General features: G+C 43.5%; 2 protein-coding genes across 3 annotated transcripts in view; both read left to right on the top strand.

The window, feature by feature from the left end:
* Positions 1-3,498, top strand: part of LOC136608436 (uncharacterized) — a 61,183-nt gene extending 57,685 nt beyond the window's left edge. For both annotated transcript variants that reach the window (XM_066589110.1, XM_066589109.1), the window contains exons 3-5: positions 997-1,176; positions 1,260-1,383; positions 3,185-3,498. In XM_066589110.1, the coding sequence (XP_066445207.1) occupies positions 997-1,176; positions 1,260-1,383; positions 3,185-3,477 (597 nt within the window). In that variant the 3' untranslated portion in view covers positions 3,478-3,498. The remainder of the gene's footprint in view (positions 1-996; positions 1,177-1,259; positions 1,384-3,184) is intronic.
* Positions 1-26,052, top strand: part of LOC136607875 (oocyte zinc finger protein XlCOF7.1-like) — a 102,609-nt gene that overhangs the window by 37,604 nt on the left and 38,953 nt on the right. The gene's annotated exons all lie outside the window — the stretch shown is intronic.

Here is a 26,052-nt window from a genome sequence, read left to right as displayed (position 1 = left end):
GCAGAAAGCGTAGTCAGGAGGAGATCTAGGAGTCATCAGCATGTAGTCACAGGTTGCAGGAAAGGAGCAGCGTAGGAGATGCAGCTTGATGCAGGTAGTGGAGCTCAATAATCACATGCTGGTGCAGTGGCAGCGTCAGGCTTTTATAATAAGCCTAATCAGGAAACCGAGGCGGACTCAGGACCAGGAGGCAGGGAACATTGGTCAAGTTCCTCTGCATAACACTAGCCTTGTTCTAATGCTGGATGGCTTAGTAGGGAGAGCTATGGAGTGCAGGAGGTTCAATTCCTGACAAACTGGGGCCAACAACAAGGCACTTATCACTGCAAAAGGATACCCCTTTAAAAATATATACTCCATTATTAGAAATTTTTAATAACATTAACCCCAATATACACACAATAATAATAATCAAAAAATATAATTTCGTCTTTGGGTCAAAGGTTCTTCAGTAGGTATTACTGCAGTAATCACAGTTTGTTGATTCTAACTCTGATGTTCGTGGTACAGAATACATAGATGATTTTTCAGGAATTAGAGGAGATGTTCTGGTAGCACACTTTCACTATAAAAGGCTGTGTGATCTCCCCGCCTATCTGTGCAGTGATTGCCCTGACGAGCGCTCCCACTCAATGTGGTCTAACCATACCATAACCCAACAAAACCCCAAGACCAACACCCAAACTTGCATATCTGGTTGCTGCACTAGTCCAGCATTTTACCGGATGAAAAAGCCCTGCAGTCGGCGCTGGATGCTCTGAAAAAAAGAGCCTTAAGACCTTTACGTCTTTCCTGATTGGTTTTATGAGATCTTTCACAATTTTCGTAGTCCATCTTTGAACTTGTTCTTTTTTTGTAGATGAGGTCTCCAGAACTGAACACAGTATTCCAGATGTAGTGTCACCAGACCTTTACGCAGCAGGATCACAATCTCTCACTTTTTACTGAGTGAGAAATACTGGGTTCAGTTCTTTACATGTCTCTCTCCATATATAGGACTACACAATAATGAAGAGGACATTGAGTGATGGAGCGACTCCCAACAGCCATCTCCATGGGTCAGGAGAATGGAGCAGGGGCCAGAGCCCCATCACAGAGGCTCCTCCTCACTTACCGATACATGAGCAGAAGATCGTAGAACTTACCAACAAGATCACTGAGCTGCTGACTGGAGAGGTGACACTGCTGGGAATGCTGGGAAATTATACAGTAACAGCACTAGAGGAGTCTGGGTAATGACGGTATCATTGTGTTGTCAGGTTCCTATAAGGTGTCAGGATGTCGCTGTCTATTTCTCTATGGAGGAGTGGGAGTATTTAGAAGAACAAAAGGATCTGTATGAGGACGTCATGATGGAGAACCACCAGCCTCACAAGTCACAAGGTGAGAAGAGATGTACAAGAAAAAGTGTACAGTATATTATACTATGTATATTAATTTTTTCAATGTCTTGTTGCCCGATACTGGCTAGAGGCCCTGATACCATCTTGTGCAGTGCATTTCCATGTGAGCAATATGACCAATCTCACCAATTTAGGCTCCTTCATATGACTTTAAACCCCAATCCTTGCTATATGTGTCAAACATAATCCTATCGCTCCATCAGCTGATGGATACCAAAGATGTGACAGCAGGAAATTCAGGTGCGGTACGTGTAGGACTTGATGTCCAATATCACTTAATTGAGGACCTTCACTAACCCCGTGTTTAGTCCCATTATTACTATTTTTTTTTAAAGTTCACAATAACTTGTGGGGTCCATTGTTAAGAATAGTACAACATTAGATTAGGGCAAAAGAACTGGCGACCACATGCTCCAATAATTTATCTGTAATGAAAATGGAAAAAAAATATCAAAGGCTGTCAGTTTCCAGATGAATATTTATTGCGAGTTTGACAGTAAATTCTGGGATGTTAAGGAGAAATCCGTGCGTGGGTACTCAGTAAATTCTGGACAAGGAGTGGCACTTCAACAAGATTTCCTGCGTGTGCTGACTCTGCCAATGCATTGTTGGTTATAGGATATACATCACTGACGTCAACTGGTGGAATAAGTTTCTACTTCGGATCTTGTTTCTGTTTTCCTCTGTGTTGGAGTATAGCATGACATTTGCCCTTTCCTTATTACATACATGCACACATAAATTAGTGTAAATTAGTGCTATTTTTTTATGTAAAGACTGTCTCCGTATCACATCTGAAACACTGAGACTCGGTGCGCTGGGTCTCGGCTGAGAGCGGAATGCAGCTTCTAGTGCAGAAGAACAGATTCTCTGTGAACCCGCAGCCGCCGGGAATCAAAAGCATCTTGAATCTGTTAATGAAATACAAGGGGGTACCCAAAGGAAACAGGAATCTCCTTCTGGTGGGTGAGGTGTTACTATTACGGGCTTCTGTTGCTAGGTGAATGTCCGCAGAACCCTTCTGAGGAGGTAGGCCAGCCAACGTTGTTGGAGAAGGGTGCGTTCAGCTCCAATGTTTATTTTTTAACGAATTATTCAGTTTTTGCCTATTTTGTGATGGCCAATTCATACGAACAACGTGCAGCTGTGAAATTTTGTTTTGTTTCCACTGCTCAATGCATTCGTAAAAAAAAAAGTTGCATGGAGCGAGATTGGGCGAATACAGAGGGCGAGGCAGGGGTGTCATGCCGTTTTTCATCATAAAATGATTTAACACTCAGCGGTGTGTCGGCAAACAGATGACTGGTACTTCCATCATGACAACGCACCTGCCTACATAGTGTTAAGCAATTTTTTACAGAAAACTGCATGAGACTCTTGCCTTACCCTTCGGTAGGCCCGGCTGCTATGTCAGTCAAATGGCAACCCACAAGCGAATCCCGGGGGCGCCATTCTGGACAACCAAACTACGATCGAGCCATTTAAGTGCCTCTGTCAAAAAGTGACAGTGGTATTTAGAGGGTTAACAGTCGTGATCAGCAGCTGTTGCAGGCAGGAATCTGTTGTCATGGACAGCCAGCATCTGTCTTGTATGGGGCAGGATAAACCCCGCAAACCCAAATGTACGCCCTGTGCTGTTAAGGGGTTAATCACAGCTGACAGTAATATAAAGTTATGAGAGGCCGGGGTTAACGAATGATCATTCATACTTGTGATTTGGAAATTAAAGTTTTGTCTACTTAAACTAAAACACTTAATTTTTGCCATCACTACTTTTGCAGCAAAACTTTTTGAATTTCACCAAACTCCCAAACCTACTGGAGAGACATCTATGAAGACATGCAACAGGCATTTATTAAGAGGGCCCCCAGGCTGCCATGTCAAACAAACGGAACCCCGCAATCGCATCACAGAGGGTCCATTCAGGACCCCCGAACAACATTCAGGAACATTTAAATGCTGCTGTCAGAATTGTCTGCCTGTCAAAACACAGTATAATGTAATACCGTGGTATTACACTATATTGTGTGAGCGCTCAAACAATCACAAGCTTAAGCCCTCTATGGGGACTTAAAAAATAAATAAAAATGTAATAATGGGTACAAAATTTTTCTTAATTATGTGAAATATGTAAAAAGTTTCAAAAATACCTTTTTGCCATATTAATAAAAGAAAAAAAAGAAAAAATGAAAGCATATTTGTATCACCACATCTGTAAAGGTACGATCGAAGTAACATATTATTTTCCAGGACAATGTACGGCTACAAACAGACCTAGTGAAGCTGGGGGCTTGGGCAGAAAAATGGCAAATGAAGTTCAATGTTGAAAAATGTAGGATTATGCACATGGGCAGCAAAAATGGATGTCACCAATATTCACTTAATGGGGTACCGCTAGGGAAAAGTGATATGGAAAAGGACCTGGGGGTACTAGTGGATAGTAGACTAAACTGGAGTAACCAATGCCAGTCAGCTGCTGCAAAGTTTTGGGGTGCATTAACCCCTAACGACGGCCTCATCGGGAAACTACGTCCTCAGCAAGTGGGCTTTAATCCTAGAGGACGTAGTTTTATGCGTCCTCTTAGGATTAATGCCCACTTGCCTGAGGACGTGACAGCTCCATGCTGTCGGTGCCCGCAGGTAGCCGACAGCATGAAGCTGTCATCCCAGGATGCGGGCAGTCCCCCCCGGTATTGCGATCGGCCCTATCCAATGGATAGCGCCGATTGCAATAAAGTAAATAAAAGTGGTTAAAAAGTAAGATATTCAGCTGCCCTGATGGATCGGATCCATCAGGGCAGCTGAAAATACTCACCCGGCTTGTCCCCGGTGTCCCCTGGAGATCTGGTCCTCCCAGACCCGCTGCCGGCCTTCTGCGCATGCGCACCAGATGATGACATCACGCACATGCGCAGAAGCCCGAGAGTCCCCGGCAAATTTTAAATCTCCTGGCTCCCGGCTCCTGAAGGTAGCCAGGAACCAGGAGGTGTTACCGGGGACCGCAGTGAGCGGTCCCTGGGCCCGCGATTGCCGCTATCCATTGCATAGCGGCGATTGCGAAAAAGTTTATCCATGAGGGGAGGTGAAAATACTCATCTCGGGCCTCCCCGATGTCCCGGGACCCGAAGTCCCCGTCTGCGCATGCTCGCCCGATGATTGACATCGAGCGCGTGCACAGAGAGGCTCGAGCCCCGGGAAATTTAAAATCCCTCTGCTCCTGGCTGCCATGTGTAGCCAGGAGCAGAGGGATGTCACTGGGGACATGATCACTGTCATCCAACCGATGACAGTGATCATGTAAAGTAAAAAAAAAAGAGTAAAAAGTAAAAAAAAAAAGTTTAAAAAAGTTTAAAAAAAAAAAGTTTAAAATGCTTGCGTTTCATCTCCCCCCACGGATCATATCTGTGAGGGAGGATGAAATGACGTACCTAAGGCCCGCGGATTTATCCACGGACCTTACCCCATCTTCTGCGCACGCGCCTGTCGCCAAAATGGCAGGCGCATGCGCAAAAGCTGTGGTAATTTAAAATCTCCCTGCTCCTGGCTACAAAACTTAACCGAGAGCCTGGAGATTTCACGGGAGGCCACGGTGAGCGGTTCCTGATCACATGTTCGCTGTTATCCAATGGATAATGGCGATCACGTAAAAGTAAAAAAAAGGTGAAGGTTCATCTCCCCTCACCGATGCGATCGGTGAGATGAGATGAAACTTTTTACCGGAGGCCTCCGTATTTGCACCCTGACGCGATCCTCCTCCGTGAACTTTCCCAGATTCTGCACATGCGACTGCCGGCAAAACACCGGACACGTGCAGGAGTCGGGGAGCCCAGGAAACTTAAAATCTCCTTACTCCCAGTGACCAATGGTCGCCGAGAGCCTGGAGCAGTAACAGGTGGCCTCATTGAGCGGTCCCCGGTCACGTGATAAAAAGGTAGCGATCTACCTTAGGCCGGTCTCACATGACCAGATAGGAATTACAGATTCTGCATGCGTCTGATCCGCGGTAATACGCAGATCAATCGCATTGGATTACACAATTCCGCTCACATTAGCGGGTCGGAATTGCGTAATCCACTCGCAGAAAAGAGAGCGCAGCAGGTTCTATTTTACTGCGGATATCCGCAACATAGAGCCCATTGTGCTCCATGGTCGCGGATATACCCGCAGCCCATATGCAACTACCTTGTATACGGGCTGCGGGTACCCGCGTAATCGCTACGCGACGGCGCGGGAAATACAAACAACGAAAAAAAATATACTGCGCATGACCGCCTGTGTGAGTAGGCAGTTATGCGCAGTACATTACATGGCCGTACGCAGGGTCAGAGCTGGGCTCACAGCTGGGATCCGCTGCGGGCCTCCGCAAGCGGATTCCGCCTACGGCTGCGTGAGCCCGGCGTTATTCGGACCGCTACCTGTAATGCGCAATTCACAAGAAGCCCCGGGAACGTTCGCCTTCCTGCAGTTCCAGGTGCACCTTGTTGAGCATCTTCTGTGTGAGACCGCCGCATCCCTGCAAGCTTACAGAGACTCACGGAGCGCCACTTTTTACACCCCATACCCGCTACTGAGGTCACAAAATACCCCCAAAAAGCATGAGAGGAGGGGGAATACACGGTTTTATTGCCCCATGTACCCATCCCAACCAGCCTCCGTAATTACCCCTGTCTTTGGAAATACTACACAGTTCACATTATTACTTTTATCTAAGATTTGGGGAACGCCGAAAAGGGCGCGGGGGGGGGTAATATTTTTTTAAGGTGTCAATTTTTATTCCGTACAAGTGGGCAATGGGGCCTGGAATTTATTTAGTTGTACCCTGCAATCCAACGGGTGTTCCTTCCATTATAGGCCTTGCCATGTTTCCTGTAAGTAGATTAGGGCCACAATGGGTATGTTTTTGAACACGGGACAAACGGGAGGATCCATTTTGGGGTGAAAGTCTTCATTCCTATGTACACTGTACAAAAAAAACAGTTTTTAAATTGACAAAATTGCCAAAAAAATTAAAATTGTAATTTTTTCCTTCTGCTTTGCTTAGATTTATTCAAATACTGGGGGGTCAAAATACGCAGTACACCCCTAGATGAATTCGTTAAGGGGTCTAGTTTTTAAAATGGGGTCATTTGTGGGGGTTCTTTATTGTTTTGGATGCTCAGTGGCTCTATAAGTGGGCGATGGGGCCTGGAATTTATTCCATTGTACCCTGAAATCCAACGGGTGCTCCTTCCATTATAGGCCTAGCCATGTGTCCTTTAAGTAGATTAGGGCCACTAGGGGTATGGTTCTGAACACAGGACAAACAGGGGTATCCATTTTGGGGTGAAAGTCTTCATCCTTATGTGTGCTGTGCAAAAAAAACAGTTTTTAAATTGATACAACTGCCAAAAAAATGAAAATTGTAATTTTTTTTCCTACTGCTTTGCTTAGATTTATTCAAAAATTGTAGTATAAAAATACACAGTACACCCCTAGATAAATTCGTTAGGGGGTCTAGTTTTCAAATGGGGTCATTTGTGGGGGTTCTCTGTCGTTTTGGCCGCTCAAGGGCTCTACAAGTGGGCAATGGGGCCTAAATCACCTTCATGCTAAATTTCTGTTCTGAAAGCCACCAACTACTCTTTTCATTTTGGGCCCCGTTGTGCATCCAGACAAAAGATTGGGGCCACAATGGGTATGTCTCTGAACACGGGACAAACAGGGGTATCTATTTTGGGGCGCAAGTCTTCATTCATATGTGTGCTGTACAAAAAAAGCAGTTTTTAAAATGTCAGAATTGCCAAAAAAACGAAAATCACATTTTTTTTCCTTTTGCTTTGCTTGAATTCATTCAAACACTGTGGGGTCAAAATGGGCAGTACACCCCTAGATAAATTCGTTAAGGGGTCTAGTTTTCAAAATGGGGGTCACTTGTGGGGGTTCTCTTTTGGTTTTGGCCGCTCAAGAGCTCTACAAAAGTGCTATGGGGCCTAAAATGCCTTCAAGGAAAATTTATGTTCTGAAAACCACCGACTACTCCTTTCGTTTTGGGCCCCGTTATGCATCCAGACATAAGATTAGGGCCACAATGGGTATGTCTCTGAACACGGGAGAAACGGGGTATCTATTTTGGGGTGTAAATCCTCATTTTCATGGGCACTATAGGAAAAAAATATGTCTTTAAAATGACTTATTTGCAAAAATATGAAATTTTATTTTTTCTCCTCTAAATTGAATTAATTCCTGAAAAAAACTGGTGGGGTCAAAATACTCATGACACCTCTCAGTGAATACATTAAGGGGTGTAGTTTTTAAAATTGGGTCATTTCTGCCGGTATCTATTATTCTGACACTCATGAGCCTTTGCAAACTTGGCTTGGTGCAGGAAAACAAAGTGCTCCTCAAAATGCTGAAAAGTAATGTTAAATTTGTACGTCCTCTAAACGGTTAAAAAAAACACAAGTTTTTCAAGTGTGCATTCAGAATAAAGTAAACAGATGGAAATATATATCATTGAGATATTACAGTTGAAAATGTGAAAAAATTACAATTTTTTCAAAATGTTTCCAATATTGGTACTGTTTAATAAATATACACAAATGATATCGGTCTCTTTTTACAACCTAAATGAAGTACAACATGTGGCGAAAAAACAGTGTCAGAATCACTTGGATATGTAAAGCCTTTACGGAGTTATGCTACGTTGAACGACGCATGTCAGATTTCCAAAATTTGGCTCCGTCACTAAGGCGCAAACAGGCTTCGTCACTAAGGGGTTAAAAGAGGTATAGGCGCGAAGGACAAGAACATTATTCTTCCACTATATAAGGCACTTGTCAGGCCTCACATGGAATACTGTGTACAGTTCTGGTCACCGGTACTCAGTAAAGATGTTACAGTGCTGGAGGGGGTTCAAAGAAGGGCAACTAAACTAATACATGGAATGATGGGACTGGAATACTATCAAAATTGGGATTGTTTACTCTAGAAAAAAGGGGCGATCAAATAACTATGTATAAATACATGAGGGGACAATACAAGGATCTCTCCCATGATCTGTTTACACCCAGGACTACGACGGTAACAAGAGGGCATCCGTTACATTTAGAGGAAAGCAAGTTTCATCACCAACATAGAAAGGGGTTCTTTACTGTAAGAGCAGTGAGACTGTGGAACTCTCTGCCTGAGGATGTGGTGATGGCAAAATCCATAGAGGAGTTTAAAAGGGGACTTGATGTCTTTCTGGAGAGGAAGGATAGTATAGGATATAAATCTTAGGTTAATGTTTAATATGGGTATACAGGCAGGTAGGAACTATTAGGGGTTGATCCAGGGAACAGTCTGATTGCCATTAGGGAGTCGGGAAGAAATTTTTTTCCCCCAAAAGGGCTAATTGGCTTCTGCTCTTGGGGTTTTTTGCCTTCCTCTGGATCAACAACACAGGAGGATAAACAGGCTGGACTAGATGGACATTGTCTTCATTCGGCCTTACGAACTATGTTACTATGGTGAACGCCGTCTGAGAAAAAAATGTAAGAAAAGGCAATCAAGAAGTCACACAAACTCCAAAATGGTACCAGTAAAACTACAGGATGAAATGAGCCCTCGCACAATTAGATCAACGTCAAAATAAAAAAGTTATGGCTGTCAGAAGATAATATATTTTATTTCTTAAAAGTAGTAGAGGAAAAGTAAAACTATGTAAAATTGGTATCATCGTAATCCTACTGTCCCACAGATGAATGTTATGTCATTCTTGCTGCAATGTGTACACTGTAAAAACAACACCACCTCAACAAAGATGGCGGAATTGCTTTTTTTTAAATCTAAATGGAAAAATAAAAAATGTTATTTTTTGAAAGAGAGGAGGAGAAAGCAAAAAATCAAACCAAAAAATAGTTATTAATGACAATAAACCTGTGAGTGTTTGTTGTTCACACTGAGCAAAGATTGGCACAATCACACGCTCAGGGATCATCGCCTCGTATAACGCTGGATTTCTGAGTGGTAATTTCCCATGTTGGGTTGCAGTTTTGCATTGTTTTTTATGTGCTTTTTAAGTTGCTGTTAAAATGCATTTCAAGACACATAATGCATTTTTACCATGGTTTTGTGCTACTGTTTTGGGTCCTTAATAGCTGAACCACCCATTTCACATTTCTATTTCATTATTGCACTTACAGACATCTTGTACCTGCACTCAGAGGCCACTTCATTGGGTCCACAATTTTAGTCCTTGATAGGACCCTCTTTCCCGTGAAACAGTCCAAATCCCTGCATAGCGTTTGCTGTTCAGAATAAAAATGTTTTTACTTTATACTGGAGCAGGGTGTTAAGGCAGCAGAAATGCAATCATAAGCTCTCGCTCATGACCTGATGGTTGCAGGTTCAATCCTCACTTGGTTCAGGTAGCCGGATCAAAGTTGACTCAGCCTTCCATCCTTTAGAGGTCAGTAAAATGACTACCCAGCTTGATGGGGGTGTAAAAGATGACTGGGGAAGGCAATCGCAAACCACCCCACCAAAACAATCTACCAAAAAAATGTCATGATGTGACGTCACCCTAGGAGTCAGTGATAACTCTGCGCTTGCACCATGGGACTTTACCTTTACCTTACTTTATTGTACAGGTTGTTATGTATGTAAGAATAGAAACCGTGTTTTTTTATTTTTTTTTTATTAAAAAAGAGGAGAGAGTGTGTAAAAGTTTTTTAATTTTTTGTTACATTTTCTTTCTTTACTATATTTACTACATAGAATTTCTCTTTTCGTATGTCCCTGTAGGAGGCTTGAACCTGTGATACTATGACATGAATTGTGTTTGTTGTCATTGATGCATTTAGTAGTGTTGGAAAAAGCATTAGAAGGGTGACTACCCACTAGCGTTTGCCAATTTGCGGCGGGTTTTTTTTTTCCAGGTGTCTATGGGGCTTTCTAATGTTGAAAACGCACCGCGGCAAAATCACGATTTTGCGTGATGCGATTTTAACATTAACAAGTCCCATAGACCCCTGGAGAAAAAAACCGCTGCGAATTTCACAGTGAAAAAGAACTGTAATGGGTAGTCACCCTAAGGCCTTAGTCACACGGGCGTTTTTTCACGCGATTTGCGGATCGCATGACGGATGCGCATCCGCAAATCGCGTGACCGGTGCGCGCAAGTCGCCCGCAAATCACCCGAAAATCTGCTCCTAGCCGCGTTTCATTAGAAACGGGCCGGAGCTGTCCAGCGCATTGCATTCAATGGAGACGGCTCCATTTAAAGCAATGCGCTGCGGGCGAGCCCGGGATGAATTGTTGGGAAGGGCTTAAATATATAAGCCCTTCCCTGCAATTCATCCTAAAATGTGTAAAAATAAAAAATATATATGTACTCACCTTCTCCCGGCAGCCGGAGCTCCGCGCGGCCGTCCTGCAGTGGGTGTGAAGGGGGTGTGAAGGGGGTGTGAGTCAGACCTGCCCCCTGATTGGCTCAGCGCTGAGCCAATCAGAGGCATGTCTCACTCACACCCATTCATGAATGGATGTGAGTCAGACCTGCCCCTGATTGGCTCAGCGCTGAGAGGCAGCAGTCACTCACCCATTCATGAATTCATGAATGGGTGTGTGAGTGAAACCTGCCTCTGATTGGTCAGAGCTGTGACCAATCAGAGGCAGATCATTCAGCAGGCGGGGATTTTAAAGCCCCGTCGGCTGAATAGTGCCGAGAAGCAGTTCAGGAGAACTGACAGCGGCCGCGGCTGGACTCCGGCTGCAGCGGAAAGGTGAGTATACAATTTTTTTTTATTTTAACACATTTTAGGATGAATTGCAGGGAAGGGCTTATATATTTAAGCCCTTCCCGACAATTCACCCCGCGCACGCCGGCAGCCCATTGCTTTCAATGGAGCGGCTGTATTGCCGGCTCCATTGAATTCAATGGGCAAACATCGTTCTTCTCTGCCACAGCTGTTAAAGCTGTGGCAGAGAAGAATGATTTGTCTTCTATATGTTCTCAATGGGGTCGGCGCTGCTGCCGCCGGCCCCATTGAGCGCATATAGAGAAGAGAACAGGAATCGCAGATAGGTGCGATCTGCGATTTCTGTTCTATAATTTATCGGACGAGCGCATAAAAAGCGCTCATGTGTCCGATACCATTGCAAAGCAATGGTTTTATAAAATCGCCGGACGCATGCGCAAATCGCGGCTAAAAACGCCCGTCTGACTAAGGCCTCAGGCTGAAAACACACATGCAGTTTTGGGGGCAATTTTTAATGTAGTTGTTTTTCTTTTTGAAAGCCAGAAGTGGATTCCAAGGGAATGGGAAATATAAAAGGAGGATTTATACATATTCTTCCTGGATCTAATTCTGGTTTTGACTTGAAATACTGTATGAAAATCTGTAGGTCTTCTTCCAGCCTAGTAAGAATTTTATATATTTGGCTATTTTTTGCAGCTGAAAAAAATCACTAAATCCAAATTTAATCCTTACAGAAAAACCAATTGAAGACCTGGATGAAAACTTCATGTCATCGCTAAATTATACAGCAGAAGATGAAGATATTGTGCAGCTCTCTCCAGGAGAAAACCTCATTACCCTTAATGTTCAGCCAGGATGCAACAGTTCAGATCTATTATTTATTCCCCCTTATCACGAGGAAGCTTCTCCTGATCAATCTCAGCATTTTACTACAAGTCACGCTGGGGGTAACCATTTGCAATGTGGAAAAATGTTTGCAAAAAGCTCAGGTCTATTTATACACAAAAGAACTTGCAAAGATGAGAAGCCATATTCATGTTCAGAATGTGGGAAGTGCTTTCCAAAAAAATCAAAACTTGTTAGCCATCAGAGAATTCACACAGGAGAGATGCCATATTCTTGTTCAGAATGTGGGAAATGTTTTCTTAAAAAATCAAACTTTGTTAGCCATGAGAGAATTCACACAGGAGAGAAGCCATTTTCATGTTCAAAATGTGGGAAATGTTTTACAAACAAAACAAATCTTGTTACGCATGAGAGAATTCATATAGAAGAGAAGTCGTTTTCATGTTCAGTATGTGGGAAATGTTTTAAGCTGAAATCCTGTCTTGTTAGACATTACAGAACTCACACGGGGGAGAAGCCATTTTCATGTTCAGTATGTGGGAAATGTTTTGCGCAGAGATCAGTTCTTGTTAGACATCACAGAACCCACACAGGGGAGAAACCATTTTCATGTTCAGAATGTGGGAAATGTTTTACACAAAAACCAAATTTTGTTATGCATCAGATAATTCACACAAGATTGAAGCCATTTTAATGTTCAGAACACTGGAAATGTCTTACTGCTAATGCCAAACATGGGGCTCATCATAGATGTCACAAAGTGGAGGAGCCATTTCAAATGTTCTATTTGTTTTGAAGGATATCACATTTTGGAAATTCCCATGAGAATAGAGAAAAGTTAATATTCTTATTTGAAATGGGCTAAATGTTTATTTATGAGGAGTTTGGCAGAAAATTCTGGGATGGTAATGAAAAAATTCTTCCGTGGGTGCTCAGTAATTTCTGGACTAGGAGTGGTCCTTGTGTTTTCTGGTACTTTAGTAACATTTCCTGTGTGCCGATGCTGCAACGGCATTTGGGTTTTGTGCCAGTGTATTGTTTGCCATAGAATATGCATCACTGCCGTCAGCTGGCAGAATAAGTTTCTAGTTTAGATTTATTTCTGCTTTTCTTTTTGTGTTGGAGCATAACATGGCATTTGCCTTTTCTAACATAAAGCTCCTGTGGGGCTTCCTTGCTACATACATGCGCAAATAAGTTAGAGTTTAAATAATTGTTGTTTGTTTAAAAGGTATTTATTGAAAACCAAGGTATGTAACAATGTTTCATAATGAAGGCACAATAAACTTCATCTCATTTGATGTCTATCTGCATTTGGTGTGAGCCCGACAAGATATATGGTGGTCAATATGAAATGGCAAATCCAGAGTAGGCCTGAGATTCCACAATGATTTCCTAGTGATGGAGACGACACCTGGTAGTAACCAGGAGAAGCAACAAGAAAAAGAAAAGACAAAGAGGTAGAGGAGCAGGAAGTAAGAAGAATGAAGAAAAGAAGTAGTGAATAGAGAGGGAAGAAAAGATGAGAAAATAGGATATGATTAGAGATGAGCGAGCATTAGCATACTCGAAACTACTCATTACTCGAGCGAGCACCAGGCGGTGCTCTGATGCTCGATCAAATAGAGCGAGAAAGAGAATGCAAAATGTTCGAGTCTCCCATTGACTTCAATGGGGTTCGTTACTGGAACAGAGCTCTCGAGCATTACAAAAAGCTCAGCTCGAATAACAGGCACCTGAGCATTTTGGTCCTCGCTCATCTCTAGATATGATGTACCCATCAGAAGCAATCCACGCACTCCATTCTCCAGAAACGCCTCATGAAATCAATCCATTTAATAACCAGTTAGAGAAAGAAGAAGAGCTTCTGAATTCTGTGCACATCTTCGATGTAGAGAGAAACCCTTCCTGATCCTCCTCTAAATCCAAGCATCTTTGCTCTTCCAAATAGCTTAAATGATCCATAGCCTCCACACATACCATTCTCAGGAACCCAATGTCTTTTTTTCAAAACCCAGGTATGACCTGAAGCATAGCCATTACAACGTGACATAGAATTCACTTTTTAAATTTAGAGATTGAAATGCCCTTCACAGAGTAGACTTGTTAAAAGATTACTATTGATACTCTTTATTAGAACCTGCTAAAAACATTCACACTAGGGCTAGACAACTGGGGTGGGTTATCCAAACGTAAGGGAAACCGCAACGCTCCAGCGATAAGACAGACAAAAAACAAAAAAAATCAGACTCACATAAAGGGGAGAGCGACAGCTCTCAGCTCTTATTGAGAGGTGAGTAGCGGATACTATGTCCGGTAGTTCGGTAGTTGGAGCAATTCTGGGAGTCGCCTTTTTTGGAAGAGGCATGAAGACTGATCTTTTCCAGTCCTGTGGCCATTGTGTGGATACCCATACTGCCTAGCACAGTGCCGTTATGGTTTTGACTGGTACTGGCAGAAATAGCTCTGCCGGTATGTTATCTATGCCTGGTGCTTTAATTTTGGTTAGCTGTTTTATTGCCATAACTACTTCTGACTCCATAATGGAGGGCTGAAAGCCCACAGGCTCCACCTCATGCAATGGTCCAGGTATGTGGTGGCAGGCATATAGTTCCTCTGAGTATTCCCTCTACCTATCCTTGATACTCTCTTGGTCATTCAGTTCCTTCCCATTTTTGCCTTTGATTGTGCCATTCCGTGCAATGAAAGGTTTTCAGGTTATCTTGACCTTTGAGAATAGGCCTTGGATATGGCCTTTCATGGCTTTTGCTTCGAGTTGTTTGCAATGCTCACTCCAGTCCATTTCCTTGTCTTTTCTTGCCGCTTGCTGAAAATCGGCTCTGCTAAAAAAAAAGGTTGGAGTGTTTAAACTAGGGACTGTCAGGAAGGCAACCAGAAAGATGAAAGGGGGGGGGGGGGGGGCAGACAGTGTAGACAGTGACCTGAGACTAAGGAAAGGAAATGGGGATTGAGCTGTCGGAGGGGTTAGTTCAGTTAAAGCTGTCAGAGCAATTAATAGAGATACACGGAATATAAAAAATAAAACCTTCTAAAATGTATGGTAACTAATGCTAGACGTATGACCAATAGGGTGCACGCACTAAAAGTAATAATGTCTGAGGAAAACTACAACATCATTGGAATAATAAAATTAGGGTATGTCTTATTTTCAGGGTAGGTCTTATATTCGGGGAAACGCGGTATGTACAAATATATCAGGGGTCAATACAGAGATCTCTTCCGTGATCTGTTTATACCCAGGACTGTGACTTTAACAATGGGTTGGTGATCACGGGATTATTCCAATTGCCAAATTGGAATCGGGAAGAATCTTTTTTCCTTTTAATGGGGAAAATTGGCTCCCACCTTATTGTTTTTTGTTTGCCTATCTCTGGATCAACATTGGGGGATAATGGGCTGAACTGTATGGACATATGCCTTTTTTAGGCCTTACATACTATGTTATTTAAGCAGGAGTCCAGTATTCTTTGTATTAATGCCCGAGTAAATGAGCGGGTGATGTCATCACCAGTTTGTTCGCACTCATGCAGCCTGTTCAGACTGCATGATTCTCGCTCAGCGTTTTCACCTTCCTATGTGACACACTGAACAATCCGTCTTTAAAGTGCAGGAGAAGTGAACGAATCAGCACCAGTTTTTATGCCGGCTGAAATTGACCGACGAATGAGAAGTGCACAATTCTTGTTCACGATTATCGGTTACTTTTGTTTGTTTGATCAAGTGTGTAAATAACAATTGTTCCATCTAAACGCACCATTGTGAAGAAAAGAAGAGCCGCCTTTACTTTGAAAGCAGAGAAACTGAATTATCGCCATGAACCTTCCTTCCTTGCTTACTATTGGTGAAATATAGTATTGGCACCCCACCATCCTAAGTACACTCATTGTCAAAACCAATCCCTTCCCTGGAAGTTGGCGGAAGGGAATGAAACTCTCTCTGTGTGATTGTAACTTTGATATAAGTGAGTGATTACAATTGCGGTCTTCCCAGACTCGGCTAGACACACCCTTCAACTACGAAAAGCCATTTGACCAATATTCGATATCCTCAGGTCCAATAGCATACTGTATAGCTGGGGGTACCCCTTCCAGCTCACTGCCCCCAGAAATGGCAGATCAGTGACTTTCAGAGCCATGGCAGACCTCCCAAGGTTTTTAGGAACAATGGAACTTGCCATGGTGGCACTGCTGGATTGGCCACAGATACCAGCCTTACCTGTCTCAGCTCCTAGGGAATCCTGGCAGGAGTTTGAAAACCGTCAACCCAGAAACAGCATACGGCCAGGCAGGCTGTTGACCAAAGAACGTCGAGTTGCCAATACCTCCTGGGGATGATCACTATATAGCCACAAGGGTGTCTCTTGTGATGTCACGATTTAATTTGATATGTTAATGCTGTATTAATGCATAGTTAGGATGGTTGAACCTGGCTTATTCGTCCGTTAAACATGTCAATATTATGTTGCCGTGCTGTTTAACAATTAATTTCACTTATGTACAGCAGTTAGTTATAGTCATGTATTTGACTTGAAGTTAGTGTTTTGGTAGGGACGGCAGGGGTGACTGGACTGCTCTGGTGTCCGCAATCTTCCCCTTCACCGGACCGATGTCACTTCAGTGCCGTATGTGGCTGACCTTAGGTAAGTTTCCCACTTTGTAAGATCGATCAGGGTGCTACACTCTGAGTGGCAGAATGAATGTTTTCTGCCACCACACCTTCTCCTTCCTTCTACCCTATCTGCCTTTGCTACTCTTTTCTCTCTCTGTTTCTCTAGTGCATCATGCCTCAACGGCCAGGGCGGCTCTCCTGTGCGTTTCTAGACTACCACAATGACCAGTCTTTTTACACACACAATGCCAGAGGTCTGAATTGCCCTGCCAAAAGGAGACCGATACTGATAGCACTTTGTCAGGAGACACTATAGAAAGGGGCATCTCCCCAAATGTAACAATAAACACTACACAAGCTGGTATCACAGTGTGCATCCGGAGAAACGGGCATGTGGTGTTTCCATAGCAATTCACAAAAGTCTCCCGCATAAACTCTTGGCCTCTTAAGTGGATATCAAGGGGAGATAAATATTTCTAAAGTTGGAACTGGGACGTTGCATAAATATAGTGGCTAATATCTATTCTCCCAATACAGGACAGGCCTTGTTCGGATACAGCATATTGGGAGAACTGGCACAGTTCGCATTGGACTCCAATATCCTCCTCAGAGGGGATCCCAACCTCTTCCTAGAACCTGACCTGAACTCGTCCTCCAGTAAGTCCAGCTCTTCCCTGGTAGACCTGCGTAGAGTCAGTGGAGACTGTCAGAGCTGCAACTCGTTGACCTCTGGAGGATGCTAAACCCAGGGGTCAGGGATTACAGCCATCATTCCACCGCCCATAATAGTTATGAGAGGCTGGACTACATATTTGTCTCCCATAGTCTCTTGGATTTGGCCCGAAAAGCTCTATGGGTAATCTTATATGGCCGGACCACGCGCCAGTCTATGGGGCGCTGCTAGGAGGGGACGTGGGGGGGGGGGGGGGACTGAACACGTGGCTACTCTGTGTTTGCAGAGATCAGACACTCTTTAGAAACCTTTATTGGCGTACATAAAATGGACACGACATCCCCAACAATTTAATGGGAAGCCTTGAAGTGCATCCTGCAAAGTATATTTATCTCCCATGGGTCAAGACTTAAAAAGGAAAGAACGAGCAAGTCGACGGTTAATAGGCCGACTAGATACGGTGGAGCAAGCTAATAAGTCTCAGGCCTCCCTGACGTTAAATGCAGAGATCTCGACAGATCCTGGGGATTATGGACCGAGCACATTTATGCATGAGGGATAAAAAAAGGAGGGGGGGGGGGGGGGGTGTTACGAATATGGCAAAAAATGTAAATCCTGGCTGGCGAGAGTACTGAAACCACAGGACAGCCAGTCCTACATTTTCGCAATGAACTCGACAAAGAAAGGGAACGTTCATGCTACAAACTACATCCTAGAGTGCTTTAGGTAATACTATAGTGAGCTTTATAATATTAGCGGCGAGACGAATAGGCCTTGGGGAGTTGTCCCGCCTGCTGTTGAGCAATATCTACATAGTTACGCCCCGCCACCGATCCCTCCAGAGGAAAAACTTGGACCTACCGCCCTGTTTCATTTCCTTAGCGGCTTGAGAAAGATCATAATAGGTCGAAACGTTGCCTGTTTTAAAAGGATGAAACAATAAAGTTTTTGCTCTTAAATATTTTGGAAGCGCCTGTTATGTTGCTACCTCCCCTCTACACATTTGGATTAACTATGAGTGGTTGATGATCCACAACCTGTTGGTGGCTTGGCATAGTGTGCGTAGGTTAAACGCACCTTCCCCCCCCCCCCCCCCCCCCCCCCCCCCCCGGTCTTGCTGATCTTACTGGGGTGATCTGAGTGCTGCTGACTGCTTTTTCTTTTGATCCCTCCAGAGGAGGGTGAGATACTAGAGCAGGACTTCCTGGAACAAGAGATCTTGGGAAAAACCCAGAATTTGAAAGTAGGAAAAAGCCCTAGCCCGATTGCTTCACCCATAGGTTCTATAGGATCTGTGGGGATCTGCTGCTACCTATATTGAGCAAAGCCATTATTCAGTCTCACAAAGCTGCCCATTCCCACACCAAGCACTACAAGCCATCATCACGGTGCCGAACCCCGGCAGAGATCCCATGATGTGTGGGAATTATCGCCCAATTTCCCTGTTAAATGTCGACAAGAAAATCTTCGCAAGGACTATAGCCATGCGTTTGAGAGCTCTTACTCCTTAGATCATCCAGAGATCTCAAATAGGATTCGTCCAGGGACGAGAAGCCAGGGACAATACCATTAGACCGCTTATCCTGGTGGAATGGGCGCAGGCGGCAAATAGCCCACTGTGTGTTTTGTCGGTGGATGCCATGAAGGCGTTCGACCGAGTAAGTTGGACTACTCTGCGGAAAATAGGACTAGGCAATAGATTAATCAGTTGGATAATAGCCTTATATAATAACCCCATGGCACAGGTCCGGGTAAACAGGAAAACTCTCCAGACCAATTAACATTAGAAACGGAACGAGGCAGAGATGCCCACTCTCCCCGACCCTGTACGTCTTGGTAATGGAATCATTAGCCGATGCCATTAGGGCAAATAAAGAGGTGCAGGGGTACAGAGTTGCACAATTTAAACATAAGGTGGCCTCGTTTGTGGACGATCTTCTGGTCTACATTATGAACCCCAGCCAAGCTCTTCCAGCCGTACTACAAGAATTTGACAGATATAGCCAGGTTAGCAATTTTCAAAATTGACCTTAATAAGTCGGAAATATTAAACATCATACTCCCAACCTCAGAGGTTAGGCGGCTTAAGTCTTTGCTCCCCTTGGACTGGCGAGAGGACCATATCAAGTACTTAGGGGTGACCCTCTCTCCTGATGCGGGACAGCTACCCTGTTTCCCTAAAAATAAGACAGTGTCTTATATTAATTTTTGCTCAAAAAGATTTCACTTTCTTACATGTATAGCTGCCTGGACACTATTTCAATTTACTTTTTTTTGTTAACTGTAAGCTGGGCTTATATTTTAAGTATCCTCAAAAATCCTGAAAAATCATTGCATCCTCAAAAATCCTGGTAAATCATACTAGGGCTTATTTTCAGGGAAACGTGGTATTTGAGTTGAGCTTTGAGCCTATGTATTCTTCCATAGTGAGAGACTTAGAAAGGTTGAGACCGCTAACCCTCTCGTGGTTTGGCAGGATAAACACCATCAAAATGAACTCTTTCCCTTTAACTTCTCTACCTGTTCCATATACTACCCATTCAGATCCCAAAAAAGTACTTCCTTAAATTGAGACTGGCAGCAACACGTTTCTTGTGGGAGGACACAGGCTGCACCTTAGTTATAGATTGCTCACCCAGCGGCAGACAGAGGAGGAGCGGGATTACCAAACATACCTCTCTACTATAGAGCAGCGATTTGCAAGGTTGTTTTGGACCTGGTTCATGAGGAGCCATCTAAACAATTTGTTGAAATGAAACAATGTTCTGTTCCGGGACAGGCACAGGGTCTCTTCGCTTAAAGGGGGTTTGGGACAGCCGGGCATCAGTTTCCCCCTTCATGGCCTCAGTCCTAAAAACATGGGATGGATTTGCACAACAAAACGAACTGGTAGCCTCGCCAGGTCCATGGATACTGCTGGGGGAGGAATCTGGAATTTCCTTAGGGAGACCTGGGGCTACCCGTTCTGAACAGACTGGGGTCTCGACTACCCAGAGTACAGGATTTGGTCAGGGGAGACGGATAGCCCCTCTGGGTATTGTAGTCCACCCATTCCATTTTTTACTTTAGTTGCTCGCCTCTGTACCCGCTCAAGCTCTGATATGTCCTTCTTCAGTACCGATGCCCAAAACTGTCCACAATATTCCATATGAGGTATAACCAGTGACTTGTAAGGAGAAAGAAAAGTGTTATCATGCGCCCCAGACCTATTTTGATGCACACCATGATCCTATTTGCCTTAGCAGCAGCTGCCTGACACTGGTTGCTCGGGTTAAGCTTACAGTTAACTTAAACCCCCAAGTCCTTTCCCATGTCAGTGTCCCCAGTGGTTTCCCATTTAGTGTGTAATGGTGACATGTATTTCCTCTGTCCATGTGCAGAACCGCACATTTATCAGTGTTACACCTCATTCCATATCCTCTTGCAACTGCATCGTGTTCTCTATTGTGTTAATATCTTTAGATGTACAGGATGTACATTTATGGAGGTTTGGGGTTTGTATGGAGGGGGATCCGGGGTCGATCTTGCTCCATACAATGCGGGTGTCAGCTGTTTCCTACAGCCGACACCCGCCGACAACAACTCCAATAAGTAGCACCGCTGATCAGAGCTGTTAACACTTTAAATGCCGCCGTGAATTCTGGCAGCGGCATTTTAAATGCTCTGATTAATGTTTGGGTATCACTGAAAAGGAAATATAAAAACAGGCAATCACAGAAAATGACCATATACTTGCTGATACAGGAGGGCAGATATGTGCACCACCTCAACATGCAGGTAGCTAAAATGCCAAATGAGGGAGCCAAATACATCTGTAAAGGACACCGATGAGACAGCCACTCGCACAACCTCATTTGGCACTTTGGCTGCCTATATGCTGCGGTGGTGCAGATATCTGCCCTCCTGTATAAGCAAGTATACTGCCGTCTTCTGTGATTGTTTGTCTGTTTTTATATTTCGCTTTCAGTGATACATTTGTATTAATGTAGGGGCTCACAAAAAGCGAGGAGCCTTGACATGGCTTGTGAGCTCAAGTATTTTGGCCAAAATCCATCTAATACCTCGCATTTAGTATGTATTAATCACATGCAGTGGGGCTTTGCAACCAATGTGGTTCACCTTTTGGGGTGCAGGGCAGCCTGCTGAACTGATATGGCATCACTAATAGGTTGCTTGCACTACATGTATCAGAGGGTCTGACATTCTGTATCTACTACTCTGTGCAAAAGTATACACTAAGGAGCCACCCCCACCCCCCTACCCTCTATATTAGGAGGTTATGTCAGTGGCTGTCTCATCAGTGTCCCTCACAGGTGTATTTGGCTCCCTTATTTGGCATTTTAGCTACCTGCATGTTGAGGTGGTGCACAAATCTGCCCTCCTGTACCAGCAAGTATATGATTAATCTTTGGGGCTCCCGCAATGCCCCTTGAAATGAGATCGCGAGGTGCCATGCAGATTGCCTGCCACTGCGAGTTTTTGTCCCCTTTGGGATCTAAAAAAATGTAAAAATTTGTTTAAAAAGTTATAATAATTATTAGAAAAAATGTAATAAAAGTCATAAAAAATACCCTTCTGTCATATTTATAATAACAGAATCTAAATAATAAACAAGCCCATACATATTTGGCATTGCTGCATCAGTAAAATTCTGATCCATCAAAGTAACACTTTGTTCCCCCTCCACGGTGAACGTCGTAAAAAAAAAAAAGCCAGAATTGCGCTTTTTTTTAGTTAACCCGTCTCCAAGAGAAAATGTCCTAAAAAGCGATCAAAGAGTTATATGTACTCCAAAATGGTATCAGTAAAAGCTATAGGATGTCCCACAAAAAATGAGCACAACTGTGTTGACAAAAAAAATTAAAACGACTGTCAGAAGATGGCGGCAGAAAATAATAAAAAAAAAAAAAAATTGTCTTTGCAAAAAATATAAAAGTTGTACAGCAAAAAAAAACCTGTATGAATTTGGCATCGCAGTAAACGTGCCGAACCATAGACTATAGTCATCGGGTCATTTTTGCTGCAGTGTGTACGCCGTAGAAACATGAAGACGTCGGAATTTTGTTTTTCTTTTCACTCCCCTTAGAACTTTTTTTTTTTTCAGTATAATATACGGTACATTAAATGGTATCGCTGAAAAATAGAACTTGTCTGGCAAAAATCAACAAGCCTTCAAAAATCTACGATGATCGAAAAAAAAAGTAATGATTTTTTTTTAAAAGGAGAGAGGGAAAACGAAAAATAAAGAAAAGGCCTTAATAACCAGGCCAAATTTTGGAAATCTGACGCGTCACTGTAACATAGCATAACTCCGTAAAGGTTTTGCATATCCAACTGATTCTGACATTGTTTTTTTCACCACACGTTGTACTTCATTTAGGTGGTAAAAATAGGCCAATAGAATTTGTGTATATTTATTAAAAGCGCCAAAATAGGGAAAAAATTTTAAATGTCATTTTTTTCACATTTTTGATAAGATATATATTTCCATCTGTTTACTTTATTATGGATGCACATTTTTTTTTAACCATTTAGGAGACGTACAAATTTAACATGAATTGTTAACATTTTGGAGGAACATTTTGTTTTCTTACACCAAGCTAAGATTGGAAAGGCTCATGGGTGTCAGAATGATAGATACCCCCACAAATGACCCCAATTTTAAAAACTAATTAATGTATTCACTGAGGGGGTCAGGAGTATGTTGACCCCACAGTTTGTTTTCAGGAGATAATGAAATTTAGAGGAAAAAATATAAAATTTAATAGTTTTGCAAATATGTCAACGGCGGGTTTTTTTTTCTATAGCACACATGAAAATGAGAATATACACCCCAAAATGGATCCCCCTGTTTGTCCCGTGTTCAGAAGCATACCCATTGTAGCCCCAATCTGCTTACAGGACACATGGCTAGGCCTATAATGGAGGGAACACCCGTTGGATTGCAGGGCACAACTGAATAAATTCCAGACTCCATAGCTCACTTGTGCAGAAAAAAAAATGTACTGCCTAAAAATAATCCCCCCCCCCCCCCCCTTCCGCACCCTTTTTGGCATTCCCTAAATCTCAGATGAAAGTAATAATGTAAGGCTATAATGGATTGTAAGCAATCCATAACAAGGCTGTGTTATATGTCTGCACACAGGGGTAATGACGAGGGCCCAATTGGGATGAGCACATAAAACCGGGTATCCCTCCTCCCCTCATGCTTTTTTTGACCTCAGTGGCAGGGATGCCCGTGGCCCCCTATGATGGCTCCAGGTTGTCGGCTACCTTTGGGAACCAACAGCAATGAGCTGTCCTGTCTACAGGTCACGTGGCTTTAATGCCTAGAGAAAGCTTGTGTCTACGTCCTTGGGGATTAAAGCCCACTTAACCAGGACGTAAAAAGGCAATGCGGTGGTCACTAAGGGGTTAATAACCTCCCTCTGCTTTCTATCACTGACCCGTTACTTACACACATTCTCCCCCAGACCAAGCCTTCTTGTTTTATAGACCAGCCTTTTATGCGGCGCAGTATCAAACACTTTGGAGAAGTCCAGATACACGAGATACAACGTTTGTGTGAAACTAGCCTGAAAGTGGCTGAAAACCTGCCTGCAATCTGCACTAAAACCCGCAGTCAGACCAGGAGATTTGGTACGGAATTGCGCAGCCGGGGATTTGGCGGCGTCCTGCGGTGTAATTCCGTCCCGTGTGAAAGGTCACTAATATGTATTTATGGCGGAGAATGATCAGCCGACTATCACTGACTGCTCCCATCTATCCGCCTCATGTCTATTTATACTCCTCACTGCTGAGATCCACCTCCTACTGATCACATGACAGTGACATCATCACAGGTCCTTCAGCCACCACTTCTCACTGCTGAGCTCCGCCCCTACTGATCACATGACAGTGACATCATCACAGGTCCTTCAGCCACCACTTCTCCTCCACTCTGCTGAGCTCCGCCCCACTGATCACATGACGGTGACATCATCACAGGTCCTATTGCAGTGTAGCAGATACAGAGCAGGTGGTGGTCACTGCTGTTCTCTCTGTTATCAGCCAGCATTCTTCAGAGACTTGTATAGAGGTAAGAGGTGGCGGAGGGTCTTGTGGGGAGGTCAGACACGGTCCATGTGGTTATTACTACAGGGGTGCGGGGGAGGTTATCCTCCAGTGGAGGGGGATGTATATGAGAGCGCTCACACAGGGGTGCGGGGGAGGTTATCCTCCAGTGGAGGGGGGAATGTATATGAGAGCGCTCACACGGGCGGATTGTCCGCAGGACGCGGCGCAGAGGCCGATATTGGCAATCAGTGCAGAACTTCTCCTGTTTTCCCGCAGCCTTTAGTTGTGAATTCCGCCTCCTGAATGTTAGAAATCCCCCCCAACAATCCCAGAAGATGTCCTTAACCCTTTAATGACATAGCCTATTTTGGGCTTTTTTTTTTCTTTTTTACAGCGTTAATCATGCAGCATAAATGACACAATCCATTTTTTCTGCGGGTCGGTACGGTTACAACGATACCAAAATTCTTATTTTTTTTTTAGCTTTTTCCACTTTAATAAAAACCCTTTTTCTGGAAATTATTTTTCTTTTTTAAATCGCTTCCTTCAAAGTCCTGTAACTTTTTTATTTTTCCACGGATGGAGCTCTTTGAGGGCTTCTCTTTTGCGTGACGAGCTGTACTTTTTATGGGCACCATTTTGCGGTACATACGGCTTTTTTGATCACTTTTGAGTTTTTTTTCTATACATCAACATACCCCATGATCTAGGGATTTTAGCCGTTCAATGGTTTTTAGACCGTGACCCCCTCACGCCTTCCAGTCAAAAAAAATTTAATAGTTAAATCCATAGAATGTATTTAAAAAAATATTTCTTATATGAAAACCAGTTTTTTAAACAAATGTACATCACAGCGATGGGGAGCAAGTTCGCCCCATCTTTTGCAAACCTCTACATGTTTGCTTTTTTTTAAGAGGCTTTTCAAGATCCATGTATTAAAATGCACCGCAGATTCATAGATGATATTCTATTAGTGTGGAGGGTGCAGAGTGCGATCCTGGGACTTGTGAAGTAATTTAAATCATAATAAGATGAAGTTAAGGTTCACCAATACAATTAATAAACAAATAATTTTTTTTTAGATTTAGTCTAAATAGTATTTAGTCTGTTAATACTAAAACGCATTTTAAAAAGGTTTATAAGAACAGCTACCTCGACTATAAAAGCCGCCATGTTAAAAGCTGGAAGAATAACGTACCGTACAGTCGACTCAAAAATTCAAAGGAATTGCTCGTCCAAGGAAGATTTTAAAGTGCGGCTAAAATCATCAAAGAGCGTTTTAAAGAGAAGTATTATCTGGAATGCTTAAAGGGGTTGTCCCGCGCCGAAACGGGTTTTTTTTTTTTTCAACCCCCCCCCCGTTCGGCGCGAGACAACCCCGATGCAGGGACTTAAAAAAAAAAACCGCACAGCACTTAGCTGAATCCCCGCGCTCCGGTGACTTCTTACTTACCGGTTGAAGATGGCCGCCGGGATCTTCTCCCTCGGTGGACCGCAGGGCTTCTGTGCGGTCCATTGCCGATTCCAGCCTCCTGATTGGCTGGAATCGGCACGGGGCGGAGCTACACGGAGCCAGCATCCTGCACGAGCGGCCCCATAGAGAAAAGAAGAAGACCCGGACTGCGCAAGCGCGGCTAATTTGGCCATTAGACGCCGAAAATTAGTCGGCTCCATGGAAACGAGGACGCTAGCAACGGAGCAGGTAAGTGAAAAACTTCTGATAACT

This window comes from Eleutherodactylus coqui, chromosome 1 (assembly GCF_035609145.1).
Source record: "Eleutherodactylus coqui strain aEleCoq1 chromosome 1, aEleCoq1.hap1, whole genome shotgun sequence".
NCBI lineage: Eukaryota > Metazoa > Chordata > Amphibia > Anura > Eleutherodactylidae > Eleutherodactylus > Eleutherodactylus coqui.
This window is presented reverse-complemented; position numbering and strand designations above follow the sequence as displayed.